This window comes from Sminthopsis crassicaudata, chromosome 3 (assembly GCF_048593235.1).
Source record: "Sminthopsis crassicaudata isolate SCR6 chromosome 3, ASM4859323v1, whole genome shotgun sequence".
Lineage (NCBI taxonomy): Eukaryota > Metazoa > Chordata > Mammalia > Dasyuromorphia > Dasyuridae > Sminthopsis > Sminthopsis crassicaudata.
The window spans coordinates 297,282-322,884 of record NC_133619.1 but is presented as its reverse complement, the minus strand read 5'-3'; the positions used below and the strand labels follow the sequence as shown (position 1 = coordinate 322,884).

General features: G+C 43.9%; 1 protein-coding gene across 1 annotated transcript in view; it reads right to left on the bottom strand.

Annotated features, from left to right (window-relative positions):
- Nucleotides 1–6,532, bottom strand: part of RABEP1 (rabaptin, RAB GTPase binding effector protein 1) — a 31,866-nt gene extending 25,334 nt beyond the window's left edge. The window contains exon 1 of the mRNA XM_074297697.1: nt 6,293–6,532. Coding sequence (XP_074153798.1) covers nt 6,293–6,335 — 43 coding nt within the window. The 5' untranslated portion in view covers nt 6,336–6,532. The remainder of the gene's footprint in view (nt 1–6,292) is intronic.
- Between the last annotated feature and the right edge of the window lie 19,071 nt (nt 6,533–25,603).

Sequence of the window (25,603 nt, the reverse complement as noted above, 5' to 3'; positions counted from 1 at the left end):
CCGAAATAGAGTGAACAGAATCAGAAAAGTAATTCACACAAAACCAAAAATGATTGGAAAGAACAAGAATGAAAAAAAAAAATGTGAATGCTTTTATGGCCTCTAAGAAGTTTGACCCCAGAGAACTGTGAAAGTGCTTGTCCCTTCCCTCTCTACAGGTGGAGGGGGAAGGGCTAGGTGTATAGAATATATATACACACACACATACTATGAAACACAGATAAATTGGCTTTGCTGAGCCGGGGGAAAAAAAAACACCTTTTCAAAATCTTAAGTCCTTTAAGATAAGGGAGGGATTGTGAGTTTAGCAGAAAGAAGGATATGTTTAGAAGTGAATGTAACAGCAAAAGACATTAATAAAAATAATATTTTTAAAAGACTGAATATGCCTCAAATCCAACAAATCTAAGCAAAAGGGTTTTAAATTGAAAAAATAAGAGGAGAGGGAATTCTCTATTCTAATCCATAAAAATAAGAAACCATAGAGAGCTGGCAAATACAGAATAACAGTAAAGGTGCTCAATTTTAAAAGATGTAAAAACCAAGATTGAAATAATAAATAGCAAAGCCCCAGATGTCAATCAAATTCACAAAAAATGGGTTGGGGTTAGACTTTGATGCTAACATCCTGTCATCATGATAATTCCATCTTTCAAGAGTCAATGAGAGAAACATCCGTAAGGTTCTGATCCGAAAGGTAACCGGTCTTGTGTAAACAGTCAACAGCTCATTGAGAAGCAGCCATTCCATCTCAGAATTTGTAATAGAGGAAAGAGGTCTAGGCACAATCGGATATACATCCCAATTTTGGAAAAATAAACTTCAAAGAGTTCAGAGAAATCTGAGGTAGGGTGCCATGAGCTAATTATCTAATTGGGCGGGTAAGCCTGTGAAGGACAGGAAGCTCTTGTGGAAGCAAAATATGGGGCTCTCAAATTTATAGGCAACTGGAATTATGTAATGAAAAAGATTTAGCTAATCATAATAATATTTGAAATAGTAGTGACATTACAATTACTGCTAAAATAAACAAGGATAATATTACCAATAATAAGTTTTCGAAGCTCTGTACCTTTCTTATGTCTTTGGAACCTCACCAATCTTGACATATGGGCTATTATCCCATTTTCCGTTATCCCATGGAAGCTCAGGTTAAATAACTAACCCAAGGGCACAGAACTCCTGAGAGTGTGAGAAAGGTTTCACCCTCGGGTCTTCCCAACCGTTAGTGCCGCCAAGCTGCCACAGGGAAAGCAAAAGCTTTACAAGACCTCTCTAGCTTACACTCTTCTAACAAATGGGGGCACATACCAGAAGAGCTCCTCAACCGTTTTATGGGGCAAGATAAAAGAAGCCCTGTTAGCACAAGATGACTATTGTTGGAATTTCCATGACCCTGAATATCCTCAATTCATCCAGGAAGCCCACAAAGCCGGATGCTTCTATTAGGACCTAACAGCACAAATTGCGGCATCTTGTTTTCTCCTTCCATTTAAAAAAACAAACAACACTCTATTCTTCATTTAGCCTTTATTCTACACTCCGTAGTGGGAGGTCCTTGCTGGAACTTCCGGGGTTTCCAGCCATGTCTAAGATGAGAGGAATTCATTGTGCGGCCTGTGACAATAATACCTCAATTAAGGCATATCATCAACGGCCCACCAAAAAAAGGATAATGTCATGAACAAAATTACGACAAAATCTTGGAGGAGACAAAGGTAGAGAATCTCAAGGGAAACCATGAAAAAATAAAAGCAGAGAACTGTTCTCCTTGAACCAGAGCCCAAAGTAGGCTGCAAACAATCCTCAAAGTAGTCTGGGCTGGGCTAGAGAGAGGGAAGACCCAGAACAACTGAGCACCGTTGTGGAGCTGGGCAGAGCCCAGGTGGAGAGCCCGTAATAAGCTACAAGAGAGTACTGGAAGTAGTTGGGATCAACCACACCACAAACAAATTAAAGGAGAGTGAATTTGCTTCTTCCCCTCATACCCAGGAAAAGACTGGTAGCTCTAAGGCCCCAGAGGAGCTGAGCTCTCAGGCCAAGGGAAGGAAACCCCCCCTGGGAGACAAACTCAGAGGCTGCAGGAAGGGAGAGCCGCTGACCCCGTCACTGTGCTTGTTTGCTCTGCCAGAGAATGGCCTTTGGACTCTGAGGGTCAGGACCAAAGTGACTAAGGAGGAGTTGATACCCAAGATAAGGGCTAGTAGGAGCAGCGCTGCCCCGAAGGAGGCACTTTATGCCAAAGTCCTAGAGAAGGGGAAAGGAGGGCAGAGCCAGATGTTTTCCAGGTGTTTCCCTTTCTTGGGTGTGGCCTAAGAAGTCACCTCCCAGACATTGTGTCTGGAATCTTTTCCCCCAGGATACCAATAGCACCATCAACCCACTGGATCATGAGAAGCAGGGCTGGGAGGGGGGAGGAGGGGGGATGACGAGGTCCAAACTCTAAATGTTGGGGAGAAACCAGAACCAGCAGCTAAATAAGCTAAGCACTGGACACCGAACTCCACGGTCCGGAAGACAATTGCTCTATCAGTCAATGGGGGAATCTCAGAGGAATCCCTGGCCTACACTTTTTGGCAAAGCACGTGACAAAGATGCTCAGGTTACTTTCCTTCCAAGCCTGCAAGCAGCTTTTCACCAGGGTGCCCGGGAACCCACGGGTATTTAATCTACCACTTGAACTGAACCCTGGTGACAACCCTGTTAAATTGGGTGGGACAGCTCAAACACAAACATCTGGCAGACGAGGCAGCACAAGGGTCCCTCCCCTGGACGACGGGTAAGCTGAAAGCAGAATTGTGATTGGGAGAGTCTTGGGCTAACCTGTGCATCAATGACAGCTGGTCGAGTCCCCTCCGTGGGGGTCAAAGTAGAACAGATGGTCTCATGGATAGTGCTACCCCTCTTGGGCTTTAGGTCCTAAGTTGTCTCAGCAGGAAGCTTAATATCCCAGGACTCTTAACCATATTCATCAGAAGACCAGCATTAAAAGGGTTGGGCTTTTGTTGGGGTGCAGTTTCCCAAGGCAATCCAGCATGTGTGTTTGTATGTGTGTGGGTCTGATTGCCACGGGGTAACTGGAATTTTGTACATGCTGGATGCACCCCCACACCCACATGGATTACCCATCTAACTGTATGTGGTAACCAAGACTACTGGCATTTCTTCATCCAGCTGGTTTTTCCTTTTAGATGGTCAGGCTCAACTACTTAGAATGATCGGGAGCTCCTCCAGCCCCTGAAGGAGGAACAGCCCATCGCAATAGGAAATCCTGCCTTGACTTGGACAATGGACTAGATCTTAGGGGAGGAACAAAACCTTTGGTGAGCTCCTATCTCCCAGTTTTATGCCACACAGATTATTAATGACCAGAACCTAGGATGAGCTTCTCTCTGAAGATAAACAACATCTGCTAAATATCTCTACGCCTCGGCTTTCCTGACTTTAGCTAAAAATCTTTATGAGAAGCCTTTCCCATTCTAGTGAATGTTCTCTTAATTATTTATTATTTCTCCTGAACATATTTGTTTGCTCCATCATTAAATTGTAAGCTCTTAAAGGGAGCTTAGTCAGGCAGTCCATAAGCAACTATTCAGTGTCTACTATACTCCAGGCACTGGAGTTACAAGAGGAAAAAACAGTCCCTGTCCTCAAGTTTACAATATAATGGGAAAGACAGCAAGCAGACGCGGGCCAACAAGTCGTAAGTAAGAGAGGAGTTGGGGAAAGCCTCCTCTGCCGGAGGGGAGTTTAGCTGGCGCTTAAAGGAAGTCAGAGAAGGTGGAGGACGTTCCCAGGGAGAGTGTCCGGGACCCACAAATGGAGGGTCTTGTTTGTGGAACAGCCAGGAGGCCGAGTCACTGGATCAGAGTACACATGTGAGGGAATGAGGAATAAGAAAACTGAGCAGGCTGGATGATGAAGGTCTTTGAGCTCCAAAGAAGGCATTTCCGATTTGATGCAGGAGGCAATGCGGAGCCAGCGGAGTCTTTTCAGAGGACACTATACGGACAGACCTGCACATCAGGAAAATCACTCCGGTGACTGGTCGAGGGTGCACTGGAGGCAGGCAGACGTAGCTCCCGTAAGGGTGCAGGGGTGATGAGGTGGGGGTGCTCACCCGGATGGAGGCAGAATCGGAAGAAATGCTGCAAAGATGGGACCCAGAACAAGGATATCAAGGATAACTCCCAGATTTCAAGCCTGGGGGATTGGGAAGATGGCATTGGCTGGTCGAACGATGGGAAAAGGTTTTGGGGAAAAAGTCTTGGGAGGTCAGCAGGAAAACTGGGGTAGGAAAGTTACATTCGAGAATCAGCAGAGGGATGTCGTTACATCCAAAGGTCCCCAAGTGAGACAGATATGTAGAGGTAAGATTCCTTCTGGGGAGGGAGAAAGCCCAGAACGGGAACCTGAGGGCACATCTTGGAGAGATGATCCCAGAGGAGCCACAGTCAGGGAGGCGGGACCTTTAGAATATCTCATGCAATGAGCAAAGCCGGGGGCTGCCAACACACTGCAGCTGGTTCTCTGGACAGCCCAGAAACAACCTCTCACGGTTCTCCAATTGCTGCTTCTGGCACCTAACTCCTCTTGGTAACCTTTGGTCTGGAGCTGCTTTTTTCATCAGTTTTCCGGCTAAGCACTAAAAAGACCAGAGGGAGAGTCCAAAGGTAGCAGGTACCTGTCCTTGAGCGTGAAAAGCGGTGCGGCCCCGAGCCCAGGGCATTCCATCTGGACCTGAGCTGCGTGGTCCTGGACAAGTCACTTAACCGCTAACTCCGGTTAACAAAATGCAGCTGCCTGGAGATCAGGGAGATCACAGCCAGAGTGCTCCAGGAATGTTAGCGGTCATCACTAATCATAGCAGAGGTCTAAGCTACTAAGGCTTGAGTCCGCCCCAAGACGCTGGCGACACCGCGTTCCGGTGAATGACCCCCTTCGGTCCTTGGGTCTCGGCCTGAGGCCTCAGAAGGTCTTTGCTTGGCCAGGTCTCCCACCGCCCTCCCCGCCCACCTGAAAAAGGCACTTCTGTTTGAAAGGAGGAATATCATTTCCTGAGGCCCTCCCTCAGCAGGGAAACAAGGGCCATGGGTTCGCCATCATCTGCAGGGGACTCACAGAAAACCTCATGGATTACATCAATTCAGTGCCCGTGGGAATGCGCACATACGTGTGTGTTGGAAAGAAAATAGGGCTTAGAGATGGGAACAGCCCCGGATTTCCTAACGGAGAAGAAGCACCGGCACATCGCGAAAGGCCATATCTGAAGAACCGAGAGTCCAGACGGAGGCCAACGTGAATGGGCCGAAATGGCAAGTTGGGGAAGAACTCAAAATCACAAAACGGGGCCGCCGAAGCGCTTCTGCCGGACCCGGCACCAGAACCCGGGCCTGGGCAGAAGAAAGCGGGACTCCCCACAACAAGCCTGAGAAATCGAGGGCCCAGGAGAGCTTTAAAAAAGCTCCGCTGAGTTCCAGGTGGCCACAGATCCGGGCCAAGGTTCCATCCCAGGGCAGGCGGCCCGAGCAGGTCACTCCGCCCGCTGCCGTGGCCCAGAGGCGGAACGCTGAGCCAGAAATGAGTGGCCGTCCAGTTCTCCATCTATTTGGAACCCCGGCGGCCCTCCCAGCAGACCCCCGCCCCCTCCTGCGGGATGGGAGGTGGCAGCTGCTCCCTCAGGGCCCCCCCCCAGGGGCCCAGCCCGAGGATCTGATAACATTGTTTCCAGCCCCAGAAGCAGGAACAAAGTGACCTGCGGCCGCCCCCACGCCTAGGGACGAAACCTAGGGACGGAAACCGCGCTCCAGAGTGCGAGCCCCCGGGCTCCAGCGGGGAGCGGGCTGCCCACCGGACAGCGACCTCCCAGGGCGGCAGCAGCAGCCCCGGGCACCCCGCCGAGCCCCGCACGTGCGCTGCGCGGGGCAGTCCGGGAAGGCTTCCCAGAGGCGGAGGGTCCCGCGCTCCGCCGGGGCGGGGGATTTCCAGGGGACTGGGGGGTTGGCCCGCTCGTTCCGGAGCCGCCCGACCGAGGGAAGGGGCAGCTCCAGGGGCCGCGCAGACGGCTCCGGCGGCGGCCGCAAGGTCACGGGCCAAGGGGCGGGAAGCGCCGAGCCGCGCGGCCTCCCTCCCCCCGCCCCCTCCCCGAGTGGGGCCCTGAACGCTGCCCGCACTGACCGAGGGAATCCCGGGGCTCGGGCCCCGCCCCACCCAGCCTCCGGCTCAGCTCGGGCCCGGCCCGGGCCTCCCTCCGCCCTCCCGGCCCGACCGCCGTCGCCGCCTCCGCTCTCACCATCGGACGCGGCCTCTCCTCCTCCGGGGCCCGGCTGCGCCATGAGCGGCCCGAGCGGACAGCGAGGCCGAGGCCGGGACAGGTGCGGCCTCAGCGGGTGCCGAGGCCGCCGCGGGAACCGTGGGGCCAGGCCGCCGGCCGCCGCCGCCTCCTCATCCTGACAGCCGCCGGAGCGCGCCCTGCGCAGGCGCCGCCGCCAGAGCACGTGACCCAGCCCCACGGGGCGGAGGGGGGGCGGGGAGAAGGGAGGCAAAGACTAGCGCCCTGGAGGCGGGGAGAAAGGCGAGCGACAGCTGGAAGAGGCAAAGTGGGCGAGGAAATGGAGGCGGGAATACAAGACAGACGGCTGGGAGGGAAAGTGGGAGCAGAAGGGGCGGGATAGAAAGTCAGAGGGGGCGGAGAGAAGGCGGGGTTAAGATGGAGGGGGCGGGGATAAAGAACCACAAGAGTCAAGAATCAGTAACCATTCATTAGGCGTCTATTACGGTATGTGCCGGGCAGGGTGCTAGGCGCCAAAAAAAGAGGCAAAACGTGGCCCCCGCCCTCTCACGGGGGAATAACATGCAAGCCTATATTTTCAAAGCAAGCGCTTTCCCACAGCGGACAATGGGCAGAGGGAAGAGAAGCTGTAGAAGCTGGGCACGGACGTAGGAGGAGATGAGGAGGGAGAGCGTTCCAAGCCTGCGAACCGACAGGAGGCTCTGGTTCATGGAACAGCCTAGAGGCCGCGTCACGGGATCCAAGACCAGAAAGGGAGAGGGGGCGGGGATTGAAGAGAGGGACAAATGGGAGAAAAAGAGGCGGGGCTAGAGGGGAGGGACGCTAGGAGAAGGCAAACTGGGGGGAGGGCGGGGACAGATGAGGGGAAAGGCGGGGCTTGTACGGCGGCGGGAGAGCTGTGGCGGGGCTATTGGGACAGGGGCGTGGCTAATAGGGGTGAGGGTGGGGCTACGGGAATGGGCGGGGCAAATGGAAAAAAAGAGAGGGGGCGTGTGAAGGCGAGGCTGTGGGAGAGAGCGGGACCCAGAAGGATGGGGAGGGAGGGAAGGCAGGGCTCAGAGAGGGAGAGGAAGGAAAGGTGCCTGATAGAAGAATGGGGCGGGAGTGAGAGTGGGACTATTAAAGAAGGCGGGGCTAAAAGAGGAATGGGGAGGGATATGGGACGGGGCTACTGGGGGCGGGGCTAAGGAGATGGGCGGGGTGAGGGCAGGGCTAGGAAGGATGGGGCAGGGGTAAGGGGTTGAGAGGAGGAGCCTCTGAGGGCTCGGTGGGGAGCTCGCGGAAGCACTCTCTTCTTGCTCACTGGGTGTTCTCCGGTCTTCTTCCCTTCCCCTCTGAGACTTCTTGGAGGACGGTCTTCCCGCTCTTGTTTTCCCATTCCCGGGGACTGAGAACGGTGTCGCTCCAGACAGTCCAGATCTAGGAGGAAAGGTTCCCTATGGGGAAAGGGGCGTCCGGACAAGCGTCATTCACTCGGGCGGGGCGGGTCCGTTTCCTTCGGACCCTGCTGGAGGCAGCCTAGGGGCCTGAACCCAAGAAATGGAAATGGGGGTCCCCGAAGGGGGGGAAGGGTCCGCCACGTTCCTCCAAGCCCTTCGCGCGGGTCTCTGTGACCTCGCCAAGCCCGCCGCCGGGGGCCGCACGAGTCAGACGGTCAGACCCCCGCCCCCAGGCTGCTCTGCAGGCGCCGGCCCGAGCTCTGCAGCCAGAAGCCGGACCAGAGCGGGTCCGGCCCAGGGCCCTCCGGCATCACCCTAGGAGACGACCCGGAGGGCTGCAGCCGCGTCTACCCGAGCCTTGGAAAAGAAAGTTCCTCCTAAGTCCTTGACGCAGCGCCACATCAGGGACTTTTTAATAAAGACTTCTTACGGGGTCTTCTGTTTTCGTCACCACCAGTTTCCTGTCCATTGCTCCACAGCCCAGAGAGCTATCGGATAAAACATTTCGGAGGGCTCAACCCCCAAGGGGAAGTCAAAGGGGTGGGGGAGGGGGAGGAGCCCACCAAGCCCGAGCCCGGAAGCAGCCCACGTGACGTGCAGTTCGGAACACCTGCGGGGCTCCCGCCTCCTCGGAAAGGCGAACTTATTTGCACTGGATTCTCTGCTCTGTGCGGATCCCAGTCCCAGACCTTCCCCTGTGCTGGACAGCTCCAGCCGGCTGTGCTGCGCGCACCTGGATCTCCGCCCGGGGCTGCGGCGCGCAGTCTCCTCGGTGCTGGCCGAGTGTGACTGACAGGCGTGTGGACTGGCCCTGGCCGAGCGTCCCGATCTCCGCAGGTGTGTGACTGACAGGCGTGTGGACCGGCCCTGGCCGAGCGTCCCGATCTCCGCAGGTGTGTGACTGACAGGCGTGTGGACTGGCCCTGGCCGAGCGTCCCGATCTCCGCAGGTGTGTGACTGACAGGCGTGTGGACCGGCCCTGGCCGAGCGTCCCGATCTCCGCAGGTGTGTGACTGACAGGCGTGTGGACCGGCCCTGGCCGAGCGTCCCCGATCTCCGCAGGTGTGTGACTGACAGGCGTGTGGACCGGCCCTGGCCGAGCGTCCCGATCTCCGCAGGTGTGTGACAGGTGTGTGCACTGGCCCTGGCCGAGCGTCCCCGATCTCCGCAGGTGTGTGACTGACAGGCGTGTGGACTGGCCCTGGCCGAGCGTCCCGATCTCCGCAGGTGTGTGACTGACAGGCGTGTGGACCGGCCCTGGCCGAGCGTCCCGATCTCCGCAGGTGTGTGACTGACAGGCGTGTGGACCGGCCCTGGCCGAGCGTCCCCGATCTCCGCAGGTGTGTGACTGACAGGCGTGTGGACCGGCCCTGGCCGAGCGTCCCGATCTCCGCAGGTGTGTGACAGGTGTGTGCACTGGCCCTGGCCGAGCGTCCCGATCTCCGCAGGTGTGTGACTGACAGGCGTGTGGACCGGCCCTGGCCGAGCGTCCCCGATCTCCGCAGGTGTGTGACTGACAGGCGTGTGGACCGGCCCTGGCCGAGCGTCCCCGATCTCCGCAGGTGTGTGACTGACAGGCGTGTGGACCGGCCCTGGCCGAGCGTCCCGATCTCCGCAGGTGTGTGACAGGTGTGTGCACTGGCCCTGGCCGAGCGTCCCGATCTCCGCAGGTGTGTGACTGACAGGCGTATGGACTGGCCCTGGCCGAGCGTCCCCGATCTCCGCAGGTGTGTGACTGACAGGCGTGTGGACTGGCCCTGGCCGAGCGTCCCCGATCTCCGCAGGTGTGTGACTGACAGGCGTGTGGACTGGCCCTGGCCGAGCGTCCCGATCTCCGCAGGTGTGTGACTGACAGGCGTGTGGACCGGCCCTGGCCGAGCGTCCCGATCTCCGCAGGTGTGTGACAGGTGTGTGGACCGGCCCTGGCCGAGCGTCCCGATCTCCGCAGGTGTGTGACAGGCGTGTGCACTGGCCCTGGCCGAGCGTCCCCGATCTCCGCAGGTGTGTGACTGACAGGCGTGTGGACCGGCCCTGGCCGAGCGTCCCGATCTCCGCAGGTGTGTGACTGACAGGCGTATGGACTGGCCCTGGCCGAGCGTCCCGATCTCCGCAGGTGTGTGACTGACAGGCGTGTGGACCGGCCCTGGCCGAGCGTCCCGATCTCCGCAGGTGTGTGACTGACAGGCGTGTGGACCGGCCCTGGCCGAGCGTCCCCGATCTCCGCAGGTGTGTGACTGACAGGCGTGTGGACCGGCCCTGGCCGAGCGTCCCCGATCTCCGCAGGTGTGTGACTGACAGGCGTGTGGACCGGCCCTGGCCGAGCGTCCCGATCTCCGCAGGTGTGTGACAGGCGTGTGGACTGGCCCTGGCCGAGCGTCCCGATCTCCGCAGGTGTGTGACTGACAGGCGTGTGGACCGGCCCTGGCCGAGCGTCCCAATCTCCGCAGGTGTGTGACTGACAGGCGTGTGGACCGGCCCTGGCCGAGCGTCCCGATCTCCGCAGGTGTGTGACTGACAGGCGTGTGGACTGGCCCTCGCCGAGCGTCCCCGATCTCCGCAGGTGTGTGACTGACAGGCGTGTGGACTGGCCCTGGCCGAGCGTCCCGATCTCCGCAGGTGTGTGACTGACAGGCGTGTGGACTGGCCCTGGCCGAGCGTCCCGATCTCCGCAGGTGTGTGACTGACAGGCGTGTGGACCGGCCCTGGCCGAGCGTCCCGATCTCCGCAGGTGTGTGACAGGCGTGTGGACCGGCCCTGGCCGAGCGTCCCGATCTCCGCAGGTGTGTGACAGGCGTGTGCACTGGCCCTGGCCGAGCGTCCCCGATCTCCGCAGGTGTGTGACTGACAGGCGTGTGGACTGGCCCTGGCCGAGCGTCCCCGATCTCCGCAGGTGTGTGACTGACAGGCGTGTGGACTGGCCCTGGCCGAGCGTCCTGATCTCCGCAGGTGTGTGACTGACAGGCGTGTGGACTGGCCCTGGCCGAGCGTCCCGATCTCCGCAGGTGTGTGACTGACAGGCGTGTGGACTGGCCCTGGCCGAGCGTCCCGATCTCCGCAGGTGTGTGACAGGCGTGTGGACTGGCCGCCGGTAAGAGGGCGATGGGTGGCGAAGGACGGGAGGGACTGAGAGCCGGCCAGACGCTGTTTTCTGAACACCCCTCCAGCCCGCAGGAGCCAGACTCTCCGCTCCTGCCAGCTGTGCCAGGTAAGCTACCCTCGCAGAAGCAAGAGATCTTGCTGGGGCCCTCACCAGAGGTAATTCTCACGGGGGGCAGCAGGACGGAGGGATCTCCGCAGCGACTCCAGGCGCGCCAGATGGAACAGAAATAAAACGGAGAGGGGACATTCCCAGGGAGGCCCCAGGGTCACGCGCAACTTTTCCCAGGGGACAGTTGGAGTTTCTTTCGCTGGCTACATTTACTCCAGGTAGTTTATATTTTCCTGTGATGTCACAGGCCACATTCCCAGTCTGGCTTACTCCCACAAAGCTGCCACATGTATTATGCTCCATCTTGTTGTTTTTCTGCAATCTTCATGGAAAGGCAGATCTTGTAAGTTGTCTATTGTTCCATAAATACAGGTGAATGCCATTAATCTGCAAATCTGGCAACGCAAAGACCCGGTGCACCCTTTCCAACATGACTGAAACTCATTCTCCATCCCCCCACTGGAAAATCCATCATCTTTCCTTCAATTAAAAATCAGATTACCTAATCACGTATTCCGGTTTAGATCCCGTTAATATATATATATATATATATATATATATATAATTATTTTTTTTTTAATGCATCAAAATCTGTCTCCCCCTGCATTTGTGTTCAAATGCGCAGGTGAGATCTGCTCTCAATTTGTTATGCAATTGGCAAACATTGCTTAATATATCAGTGTGCTCAGAAACTCGAACCTTGGTTTCCTCAGCTATATCAGATCTCACGCTTCAGTTTTCAGGTTAGTCAGCGTTGCGACCCCCTCACCTTCCTCATGGTAGCCTTTCAGAAAAACCCTAAGTTTTCTCTACAGGAATTTTTTTGTGGAAGACTGCTCCTGGGCACACACACACACCCTCAATTTCAGGTTACCCTGAGGTAAGGGTAAGGTTTATCCCTGGGGGGAAGGAAAGGGGGCAGGAGAAAGATACTCCCTTTAGGGGGTTAGAGATACTTCCTTTAATGGAATGATAGGTTCCGATTATAGTAAAATATTGAAGATTCCCCCTGGAAAATAGTTTCTTTTTTAATGAGACTAAGAGAAGAATTTATGGTCCAATTGACCTCTCTTATTGGCCTGCAATGTCCTATACAGGATATTCAGGAGGATGTAACTAAAAGGTAGAGTTCCCCAATGATGCTAAATGGGTTCCAAATTTGGTACAAATGAAATGCTTTAAGATTCCACTTTCAGTAGAAGGCTAACAGAATAACAGAGGAGACTAACAAGTATGTGTTTTTATGTCTTTGTAAAATGCAGGAGAGTCTTTATCTTGTGTAGTGTTTTTTGCTACTTTTAAATTCTCATATCTTGGAAGATTTCTGAGGAGAAAATGTAGCCAGCCAGATAGACTGCAGAAGAAATGCAGCCAAAGAGTTTAGTACACTGGGGGATTTTAAGGAAGTTTCATAACTGAAGCAAGTCTCCAAACTTTCTGCAATCTGATACTAAAGTCTGTGTCCCAGGATGCAGGACTAACTCCCCCCTTAGACTATCAAATGATAACTGATTAAAAAATAAAAAAATCTTGGATTTTGGAGGTTTGGAGATTAAGGAGATCATTGAAGATTAATCATTAATCATTTTAAGAATGTGAGGAGAACTGGGACTCTGAGGACTTCTAGGAACTCACCCCTTTTTCTTTGTCCTGTATGAAAAGACACTTAGCAGAAGTTGAATATCTTTTTGAGTTTTTGGAGTACTTATCACTCTGTAGGAAAAAAGGGGAAAAAGAAATTCCGTTAAAGATTCAGGAGACAAAAACAGATCCCTCATCCCTTAGAGACTAAGTGAGAGCTATTATTTTAGTGTGCTAATTTTGGCCTAACAATTAACAGCAAGAAAACATAGGTGCTCTATCAGTTAGCACTACACCATTCACATGTGGACACATCAGTTACAGCAAATGGTGAAATTCTGAATGCTTGTATAAGTTCACTTAACTCAGCAGGATACTTTCCAGTGATGTTCACATTGATAATGAACCTGGCACACACATTGCCAGAGCTAGCCCAATGTCTGGAATGCTCCAAAGGAAAGTGAGGGAGAGGAAAGTTATCAGACCAACTACCAAATTAAAGGTCTACAGAGCCGTTGTGGCGGCCTCACTATTGTGTGCCTGTGAAAAATAGACAGTCTGCCAGCACCAGGCCCTGAAGTGCTTCCATTTGAACTGTCTTAGGGCAGATTCTGAGGCAAACCCAGCAGGAGAAGGGATGAGACACTGAGCTCGTTCTCCAACTGAACTACTGAGCATTTCAACTCTACTGCAGAGAGCACAGTTTTGTTGGGCTGGCCAAATATATACTTGCTAAAAAGACTTTTTTGGAGCACTCACACAGAGAAAATCCTCACAAGGGGTCAGAAAAAGAAATACAGGGACACTCTCAAGGTCTCACTTATGAATTTTAGAATCACTTGTATGACATGGGAGACACTGGCACAGGACCGCCCAGCATGGTAAATGGGGACATGCAGAATGGAACTAGATTGGAAGAAATGCAAGATGCACAAAGTTAGAAAAGCGCCCCAAATGTTCACAGGGACTATCTGTGTCCAACCTGTGGCAGAGCACTCCAAGCTCCTCTTGGTCTGATCAGCCACAGTTAGACATAATGTAATTGCACTCTATTATACTGATGTCATTTACGTCTTCTTCAAGAAAAAAGAACAGGGGGCAGTTAGTTGATGCAGTGGATAGAGCACCAGACCTGAAGTCAGGAGGACCTGAGCTCAAATCTGGCCTTAGACACTTAAAGCTTAGCTATGTGGCCCTGAGCAAGTCACTTAACCCCAATTGCCTCAGAAAAAATAAATAAAGGACAACAACCATTTTATTGTAATGAAAGAACATAACCAGTTTGAAAGTAACCCAGAAAGGAAAAAAAATAACTGTATAGTTTGCATTTTAAAATTTTTCTGAAAATTAAATCATTGCCTCTTATAACCCTTTCATGAACATAAAAAGAGAAATATGTGTTTAAATCAGGGAACAATTTTAAAATAAGTGAAATTTAATTAAGGAATGGAAAGATGATCAAGAACTAGGATTTCTTTTGGGAAGGTTGAAGTAGAAAAAGCTTTATATAACAGAACCAATTCTTTTTTATTTTTATTTTTTAATTATAGTTTTTATTTACCAGATATATGCATGGGTAATTTTACAGCATTGACTATTGCCAAACCTTTTGTTCCAATTTTTCCCCTCCTCCCCCCCCCCAGATGGCAGGTTGACCAATACACGTTAAATATGTTAAAGTATAAATTAAGTACAATATACGTATACATGTCCAAACAGTTGTTTTGCTGTACAAAAAGAATATGATTGTTTATTTAGCCATTCTCCAATTGATGGACATCAACAGAGTTTCCAGTTTCTGGCCACTACAAAGAGGGCTGCCACAAACATTCTTGCACATACAGGTCCCTTTCCCTTCTTTAAGATCTCTTTGGGGTATAAGCCCAGTATGACTCACTGCTGGGTCAAAGGGTATACACAGTTTGATAACTTTTTGAGCATAGTTCCAAATCGTTCTCCAGAATGGCTGCATGTATTCACAATTCCATCAACAATGTATCAGTGTCCCTGTTTTCCCACATCCCCTCCAACATTGCACATTATCTTTCCCTGTCATTCTAGCCAATCTGACAGGTGTGTAGTGGTATTCAGAATTGTCTTAATTTGCATTTCTCTGATTAATAATGATTTGGAGCATCTTTTCATATGGCTAGAAATAGTTTCAATTTCTTCATCTGAGAAGTGTCTGTTCATATCCTTTGACCATTTATCAATTGGAGAATGATTTGATTTCTTATAAATTAGAGTCAATTCTCTACATATTTTGGAAATGAGGCTTTTATCGGAACCTTTGACTAAAAAAATGTTTTCCCAGTTTATTGTTTCCCTTCTAATTTTATCTGCATTAGTTTTGTTTGTACAAAAACTTTTCAATTTGATATAATCAAAGTTTTCTATTGTGGATCAGTAATGATCTCTAGTTCTTCTTTGGACATAAATTCATTCCTTCTTACCTGAGAGGTAAACTATCCTATCTTCCGCTAATTTATTTATAATCTCATTCATTATGCCTAAATCATGAACCCATTTTGACCTGAGCTTGTTGTACCATGTTAAGTGTGGGTCAATGCCTAGTTTCTGCCATACTAATTTCTAATTTTCCCAGAAATTTTTGTCAGATGGTGAGTTCTTATCCCAAAAGCTGAGGTCTTTGGGTTTTTCAAACCCTAGATTATTTAAGTTATTGGCTGTTTTTTCCTTTGAACCTAACCTATTCCACTGATCAGCTAGTCTATTTCTTAGCCAGTATCAAATGGTTTTGGTAACTGCAGATTTATAATATAATTTTAGATCCGGTATAGCTAGGCCACCTTCATTAGATTTTTTTCTTTCATTAATTCCCTTGAAATTCTTGACCTTTTGTTTTTCCATATGAACTTTGTTGTTATTTTTTCTAGGTCATTAAAATAGCAGAACCAATTCTTTTTTTGGTTGTTTGTTTTTTGTTTTTTTCAGAACCAATTCTTTATGTAAATTGAAAGCAAAATCACCAAAAAACAAAACAAAAAGAGAAAGAAACTATGCATATATCCAAGAGCATTTGATATTTTTCCAACTGATTAAATCTAACTTTATTTGTGTGGAAAATGTTTTGTAGTTTTGCTCATATAGCTCCTGACTTTTCATTGGTAGATAGATTCTTAAATCTTAAAAGCTTTTAGGAACTCAAAAAAGTAAAATTATTATGACTAATTGTGGTTGTGTAAAATTTTAAGCTAATTTTCAGAAGAAAAATTCTTTGGAAGAAAGTTTAGTTGTTTAGATAGTTTGGATGTGATTAGAAAATACAGTATTCTGCCCCTGAAAAACTGTTCTGGAAGCATATTCCCCAGGCTTTAGAACCTCCTGAGTTCCAAACCAAGGGGATAGGAATTTGAGACTACTACTTGGAATCTCTTCCTATCATTTCAATGGAGTTAAAACTGAAAAGCCTTTGGGAAAGAGGAGGTGTAGTTAGATTGTGAACAGAAAACGATTTGACTCTTGGGTGATGTTTGAAAAAAAAATAAATAAAAAGCTTATGGAATATAGAAAGCATTACCTCAAACCTTTGGAAATAATGATTAATTCTGGGCTTTAAATTTTTAAAGTGTAGGTAAATGACAGCTCTGGAAAATGGAGGTTTTGATTTTTGTGGTTACAAATCCAGATTTGGTTTGGTTGAGACTTGTTCTGTAACTATATTATGATGGGGTGAAATGGGCAATTCTATTAATTGTGGCATCAAATGCAAAAAAAAAAAATTGTTCTTAAAAAATGTGGGGATTCCAAATCACTATTGATCAGAGAAATGCAAATTAAGACAACTCTGAGGTATCATTACACACCTGTCAGATTGGCTAAGATGACAGGAACAAATAACGATGAATGTTGGAGGAGCTGTGGGAAAACTGGGACACTGATGCATTGTTGGTGGAGTTGTGAAAGAATCCAACCATTCTGGAGAGCAATCTGGAATTTTGCCCAAAAAGTTATCAAAATGTGCATACCCTCTGACACAGCCATACTACTACTGGGCTTATATCCCAAGGAAATACTAAAGAAGGGAAAGGGACCTGTATGTGCCAAAATGTTTGTGGCAGCCCTTTTCATAGTGGCTAGAAGCTGGAACATGAATGGATGTCCATCAATTGGAGAATGGTTGGGTAAATTATGGTATATGAATGTTATGGAATATTATTGTTCTATAAGAAATGACCAACAGGAGAAATACAGAAAGGCTTGGAGAGACTTACATCAACTGATGCTGAGTGAAAGGAGCAGAACCAAAAGATCATTATACACTTCAACAATGATACTGTACGAGGATGTATTATGATGGAAGTGGATATCTTCAACATAGAAAAGAGCTAATCCAATTCCAATTGATTAATGATGGACAGAATCAGCTACATCCAGAAAAGGAACACTGGGAAATGAGTGTAAACTGTTATTTTTACCTTCTGAATCCAATTCTTCCTGTGCAACAAGAAATTCGGTTCTACACACATAATTTGTATCTAGAATATATTGTAATATATTTAACATATATAAGACTGCCTGCCATCTGGGGGAGGGGGTTGGGGGAGGAAGGGAAAACATCTGAACAGAAGTAAGTGCAAGGGATAATGTTGTAAAAAATTACCCATGTATATGTACTGTCAAAAAAAAAAGTTATAATTATAAAATAAAATAAAAATTAAATAAACAATTATTTAAAAAATGTGGGGAAATCTGAGTTACACTTCAGGCTTGGAAATGTATTAGTTGTCTGATTTTCTTTTCAATAAAGCTTTTTATTTTCATTCATTTTTTTTCTTTTTCTGAGGCTTTTCTGAGAACTAACATTCTGAGGTTAAATGACTTGCCCAGGGTCACACAGTTAGGAAGTATTAAGTGTCTGAGACCAGATTTGAACTCAGGTCCTCCTGAATTCAGGGCTGGTACTCTATCCACTGTGCCACCTAACTGCCCCAAGCTTTTTATTTTCAAAACACATACATGGATAACTTAACAACATTGACTCTTGCATAGCCTTGTGTTTCAGATTTTCTCCTTCCCCCCCCCTCACCCCATTCCTGAGATGGCAGGCAATCCAGTGCATATTAAACATGTTAAAATATATGTTAAATCTAATATGTATAAACATTTATACAATTCTCTTGTTGCACAAGAGAAATCAGATCAAAAAAAGAAAGTAAATGAGTAAGAAAACAAAATGCAAGCAAACAACAACAAAAAGAGTGAGAAGGTTATGTTGGGATCCACATTCAGTTCCCACAATCCTCTCACTAGGTGTAGATGGCTCTCTTTATCACAAGATCGTTGGAATTGGCATCAATCATCTCATTGCTGGAAAGAGTCATGTTCATCAGAATTGATCATCTTATAATATTGATGTTGCCATGTACCATGATCTCCTGGTTCTGCTCATTTCACTTAACATCAGTTTCTGTAAGTCTCTCCAGAGACTTATTGTCTGAAACCATCCTTCTGATCATTTCTTATAGAACAATAATATTCCATAATATTAGTATGCCATAATTTATTCAGCTATTCTCCAACTGATGGGTATCTCCTCATTTTCCAGTTTCTTGCCACTACAAAAAGGACTGCCACAAACGTTTTTGCACATGTGGATCCCTTTCCCTCCTTTAAGATCTCTTTGGGATATAGGCCCGCTAGAAACACTGCTGGGTCAAAAATGAATTTTGTTACTATTTTTTCTAGATCTATGAAATAATTTCTTGAGAGTTTGATTGGTATGGCACTAAATAAGTAGATTGATTTAGGTAGTATTGCCATTTTTATTATATTTGCTCAGCTTATCCATGAGCACTTGATATTTTTCTAACTGATTAGATCTAACTTTAATTGTGTGGAAAATGTTTTGTAGTTTTGCTCATATAGTTCCTGACTTTCCATTGGTAGATAGATTCTTAAGTATTTTATACTATGGACAGTTATTTAGAATGGAATTTCTTTCTGTATCTCTTACTGCTGGATTTTCTTGGTAATATATAAAAAAGCTGATGATTTATATGGATTTATTTTGTATCCTGCGACTTTGCTAAAGTTGTGAATTGTTTCTAATAGAGTTGATTCTCTAAGGTTCTCTAAGAATATCATCATATCATCTGCAAAGAGTGATAATTTGGTTTCCTCATTACATACTCTAATTCCTTTAATCTTTTTTTCTTCTACTATTGTCAGAAATTTGTATTTTCTTCTATATTGTATTTTTGTATTTTGTATTTGTATTTGTATATTGTATATTGTATTTTCTTCTACTATTGTCAGAAATGTTTGACTATTGTCAAACATTACAATACTGAATAGTAATGGTGATAGTGAGCAGCCTTGGTTCACTATTGATCTTATTGGGAATGGTTCTAGGTTGTCTCCATTACATGTGATGCTTGCTGATGGTTTTAAATAGATGCTAGTCATCATTTTAAGGAAAAGTCCACTTATTCCTATACTTCCTAGTGTTTTTAATAGGAATGGGTATTGGATTTTATCAAATGCTTTTTATGCATCTATTGAGATAATCATATGATTTTTCTTAGTTTGGTTATTGATATAGTTGATTATGCTAATAGTTTTCCTAATATTGAACCAGCCCTCTATTCTTGCATTCCTGGTATAAATACTACTTGGTTATAGGGTATATCCTGAGGATGAATTTCTGTAATCTTGTTGCTAATATTTTATTTAAGATTTTTGCATCAATATTCATTAGGGCTATAATTTTCTTTTTCTGTTTTCACCCTACCTGGTTTGGAGTTAATTAAAAAAAAAAAATAAAGCAGGGGTAGCAATCCTGATCTCAGATCAAGTAAAAGCAAAGATAGATCTAATTAAAAGAGATAAGGGAGGAAACTATATTTTACTAAAGGGTACCATAGATAATAAAACAATATCAATACTAAACATATATGCACCAAGTGGTATAGCATCCAAATTCCTAGAAGAGGATTTAAGAGAGATATAAGAAGAAGAAAAAAATAAACAGCAAAATTATACTAGTGGAGGATCTCAATCTTGTTCTCTCAGAACTAGATAAATTGAACCACAAAATAAATAAGAAAAGTTAAGGAAGTAAACAAAATGTTAGAAAAGTTAGTCATTATAGATCTTTGGAGAAAACTGAATGGAGATAGAAAGTTTACTTTTTTCTCAGTGGTTCATGGAACTTATGCAAAAATTTACCATGTATTAGGATATAAAAACTTCAACATCAAATGCAGAAAGGCAGAAATAGTAAATTCATTCTTTCCAGATCATGATGCAATAAAAATCACATGCAATATAAGACCAGGAGAAAATAAAGCAAAAATTATTTGGAAATTAAATAATCTAGTCCTAAAGAATGAATGGGTGAAACAGCAAATCATAGGCACAATTAATAATTTAATCCAAGTGAATGACAATAATGAGACAACATACCAAAATTTATGGGATGCAGCCAAAGTGGTTATAAGGGGAAATTTTATATCTCTAGATGCTTAATTGCATAAAATAGAGAAAGAGAAGATCTATAAATTGGGGTTACAACTAAAAAAGATAGAAAAAGAATAAATTAAAAACCCTCAATTAAATACCAAATTTGAAATTCTGAAAATAAAAGGAGAGATTAGTAAAATTGAAAATAAGAAAACTATTGAATTAATAAATGAAACTAAGAGTTAGTTTTATGAAAAAACCCAACAAGATAGATAAACTTTTAGTTTAAAGTAAAAGAAAAAGTAAAGAAGAAAATTGAATTGTTCGTCTCAAAAATGAAAAGGGAGAACTCTCCATTAATGAAGAGGAAATTAGAGCAATAATTAGGAGTTATTTTGCCTAACTATAGGCCAATAAATTTGATAATCTAAATGAAATAGAGGAATATCTCCAAAAATATAGATTGCCCAGGTTAACAGAAGAGGAAATCAATTATTTAAATAGTCCCATTTTTGAAAAAGAAATAGAACAAGCTATTAATCAGCTCCCTAAGAAAAAATATCCAGGGCCGGATGGATTTACATGTGAATTCTACCAAACATTCAAAGGACAATTAATTCCAATACTATATAAACTATTTGAAAAAATAGGGAAAGAAGAAGTCCTACCAAATTCCTTTTATGACACAGACATGGTGTTGATAGTTGTGTGATTTTAAGCAAGTTATCTATCTCTGTTTGCCTCCCACTTCCCAGGGTTATTGTGAGGATCTAAGGATAGAGTGCTTACGAGGAGCTTAAGACATAAAGTATAAGATAAGTACCATATAAATCTTTTTTTTTTAATAGTATTTCCCTATTTTCTTTTTTTGTTATTAATTTTATAATTATAACTTTTTTTTGACAGTACATATGCATGGATAATTTTTTACAACATTATCCCTTGCACTCCTGTAACAAAATTTTCCTCTCCTTCCCTCCACCCTCTCCCCTAGATGGCAGGCAGTCCCATACATGTCAAATATGCAATATTATATCCTAGATACAATATATGTGTGCAGAACCAAATTTTTTGTTGGTAAAAATAATCTGGGTAGAAAAACAAAAATGCAAACAGTTTACACTCATTTCCCAGTGTTCTTTCTCTGGGTGTAGCTGATTCTGTCCACCATTGATCAATTGGAACTGAATTATATCTTCTCTTTGTCGAAGATATCCACTTCCATCAGAATACATCCTCGTACAGAATTGCTGTTGAAGTATATAATGATCTCCTGGTTCTGCTCATTTCACTCAGTATCAGTTCATGTAAGTTTCTCCAAGCCTCTCTGTATTCATCCTGCTGTACCATATAAATCTCTACTATTATTATTATTATTTCTTCTACTTGATGTAATTGTTTCTTACTTGCTAACTCTATGCCAGATTTTATTAGTTCCAATTTTAGATTTGACTTATCTAATTCTAATTCCATCTCTTGGTTTTCTTCTAGTATTCAATAAATGTGATTTTAGAGGTGATTAGTATAAAATGCTAAGTGATAAAAATTAAATGATTTTCTATATAAGATAATTTGGAAATGCATTTGGCTGAATCGCTAACATCTGACAGATAAGTTTTGTTTTTAAATTTTAAATGCATAAATTTGTTGTTTATATTGTAAAGGCTTTGTAAATGTAAAATGTAAAAAGCATTGTAAATGTTATCTTTGTATTGCTAGCTTGTTTTCTTATATTGTGAAATTTCAGATTGTATCAGAAATGCTGTTAGGCAAATAACTTCTCTTTTTATCTGGATGCAGTTAAAATGTGAATTTAGTGGTTAAAAGAATATGATAAAAATAGATAATTTGAAACTGTTAATCTTTAATGGGAAGCCAAGCAGCACAGTGGATAGAGGGATGGGCTTGGAGTCAGGAAGGTTCATCTTGCTGACTTCAAATCCAGCCTTAGATACTTACTAGTTATGTGACTGTGGGCAAGTCACTAAACCCACTTGACCTCAGTCTTCTCAGTAGTAAAATGAGCTGAAAAAGGAAATGGAAAGCCACTCTAGAATTTTTATCATGAGTCACAAAGTGACTAAACAACAAATATTTAATGAGGTATATTTTGTTTTAAAATACATAACAACAACAATAATTCATTGCTGTTGGGGGTAGGAAAAGTTGCACAGATCCCTTAATATATCCTTATCTGTGAGGACCCTTGAAACTTTGTATTCAGACTGGATTATAACATCTTATTTAACCTATTAACTGAATGTTATAAAAATCTAAAGTAATTAAGTTTAAGAACCTAAAACTGAGAAAATAGTATTCCCTTTCTCACTCCTTGTCAAATGGGGAAGAAGGATTACAAGTTTGCAAAAATAAAGAGTGAGTTTTCATTTGAAAAATTTTGGCTCTCATTTATAAAAATGATGAAAATGTGTAGGATGGTTTAAAGATATAATTTAAATATATTAATGAATCAACTATCAGGTATTTGCTATATGTCTGAAATCCCAGGATATGATTAGTTTTATTTTATAAGTAAAAGATAAATGAAATGTAACTGTTAGGGAAACATGAGAAAATTAATAATAATATTCAAGCCCTAAACTCTAACGAGTGAATATTTTCTATTTGAAGTAATAACTCATGGGATTATAATTTAATATTATTTTGAGTTTTGATTATAGGGATGGTTGTCTGATTTATAATGAAGCCAATAGTAGAAAATGTCATGACTGCTGTCTGAGAACTGATATAAGTGCCTGTCTGTTTCTGGGAAAATTTGAGAGAGCACTTTGTTATGGTCTAAATTAGGATCCTCATGCCTCAGTTTCTTCATTGTGCTATTTCTTCAATAAATAGAATATTTCCCTTCATGTATCATGAACCTGGCTTTTAATATCCTGTGTAAAATGTGAGGCTATAATTGACTTTTAGCTATGACTCAGATATAACAAATTTTAGGAAATTCCCTTTTCCTTCCCCCCATTATTATATAATGTTATCTAATTATGACTATATAACTACATCCTTCCTTTTCTTTTTATAACAAAGTTCTACCATCAGGACAGGTAAGTAGTAAAAGTTTTGTAAGTACTATACTAAATATGTTAATTACTATATTGATACTACAGCATTTCTGGGTTACTCTAAGATGCAAGTATGAGAAATCCTTCAGTTTTTATCTGTATTTTTGATGAAATTATAATATAGAGATGACATCCTTCCTTTGACTTGGGAAGTCAAATTAGACAAAGTAATGAGACAAAGATATAATGTAAAGGTTTCCTAACTAAATGGAATAGTAAATTTTGAGAAAGCCACAGGATTAGACTATTTTCTCTAAGAACTATATACATATATGTATATGATTAACTTCCAAATGAATCAAGTATGCAGATTCAGTCTTTGATTATATTTTACTAATAAGTTCTCAAAATTGTTTTAAGGATTTTACATATAGTATTATATTGATAACTGTAAAGAAAGTGAAATTATTTTCTCATTTAAAATATTTATCTGCTAGTTTTAAGAAACAGAAGGGTTCATTCGACAAGTTACACCCTTATGATTTTTAAAATTTTTTAATTCTAATATCAAGTACAAGGTTTAGATCAAGATAGAAACAGCAAGTGGTATATAAAAACTGGAATTCTCCAAAGTCTCCATATGAATTATGGGTTCCTAATTTGGTGTTATTACAGTTCTGTTGTTAGTAGGACCAGCTCCAGAAGACTTGAGCTAGGTTTTTTTTTTGTTTGTTTGTTTCTTTTGTTTTTTACCACATGAAGTAATTTCTGGAAAACCAAATATAGTAAGTTATATTAAATTGTCTTAAGTCTTAGTAGATTTGGAATCTCAACAAGTGTTTTTGAATCTTTAGAGCTGCCCCAGAATGAATCATATGTCCAAAAAAAGATATTTCTAGGATTCAGATGAACATGCAGAATATTTGGATCTCCAAATTTGCTAATTAAATGGATATAGAGAATGAGTTTCTAGAATACACAGAGACTTCATTTAATATTGATGATAATCATTGTAACAGCTGTAGCCTTTTCATGGTGTTTATGTTTGCTGAGGTTTTTTTAAATAGCTTTTTATTGACAGAACATATGCAAGAGTAATTTTTCTTTCTTTTTTTTTTCATTTTTTTATTATAAATTTTTATTGAAAGAACATATCCTGGGTAATTTTTTACAACATTATCCCTTGCACTCCTTTCTGTTCCCTTCCCTCCCTCCACCCACTCCCCTAGATGGCTTATACAGGTTAAATATGTTATAGTATATCCTAGATACAATATATGTGTGCAGAACCGAATAGTTCTCTTGTTGCACAGGGAGAATTGGACTCAGAAGGTAAAAATAACCTGGGAAGGAAAAAAATATGCAAACGCTTATTTCCCAATGTTCATTCTTTGGGTGTAGCTGATTCTGTCCATCACTGATCAATTGGAACTTAATTAGATCTTCTCTTTGTCGAAGATATCCACTTAAGGGTAATTTTTCAACATTGACCCTTACAAACTTCTGTTCCAACTTTTCCCTTCCTTTCTTCCACCCCCTCCTCTAGATGGTAATCTCATATATGTTAAACATGTTAAAGTACATCTTAAATACAATATATGTGTATATATTTATACAGTTCTCTTGTTGCATAAGAAAAATCGGATTTAGAAAGGTAAAAATAACCTGAGAAAAAAAACAAAAATGCAAGCAAACAACAACATAAAGAGTGGAAATATCTCATTATCTCATTAGCACTTAGTAAGAACCTAACACTATGTTGTGGTCTACACTCATTTTCCAGAATTCTTTTGCTGGGTGTAGCTGGTTCTGTTCATTACTGATCAATTGGAATTTAATTGGATCCTCTCATTGCCAAAGATAGCTACTTCCATCAATTCTGATTATGTGGTATTGTTGTTGAAGTGTATAATGATCTCCTGATCCTACTCATTTAATAATATTCCGTAATTTATTCAGCCATTCTCCAATTGATGGACATCCATTCAATTTCCAGTTTTTAGCCACTACAAAAAGGGCTGCCACAAACATTTTGGCACATACGGGTCCCTTTCCCTTCTTTAGTATTTTTTTGGGATATAAGCCCAGGAGTAGAACTGCTGGGTCAAAGGGTATGCACAGTTTCATAATTTTTTGCGCATAGTTCCAGATTGCTCTCCAGAATGGTTGGATTCTTTCACAACTCCCCCAACAATGGATCAATGTCCAAGTTTTCCCACATCCCCTCCAACATTCATCATTATCTTTTCCTGTCATTCTAGCCAATCTTATAGGTGTGCAGTGGTACCTCAGAGTTGTATTAATTTGTATTTCTCTGATCAGTAATGATTTGGAACACTCTTTCATATGAGTAGAAATAGTTTCAATTTCATTTGAAAACTGTCTGTTCATATCCTTTGACCATTTATCAATTGGAGAATGGCTTGATTTCTTATAAATTAGAATAAATTCTCTATATATTTTGGAGATGAGGCCTTTATCAGCTTTAGCTGTAAAAAATTTTTCCCATTATTTATTGCTTCCCTTCTAATCCTATCTGCATTCATTTTATTTGTACAAAAACTTTTTAAAATTAATATAATCAAAATTTTCTATTTTGTGATAATGATCTCTAATTCTTCTTTAATCACAAATT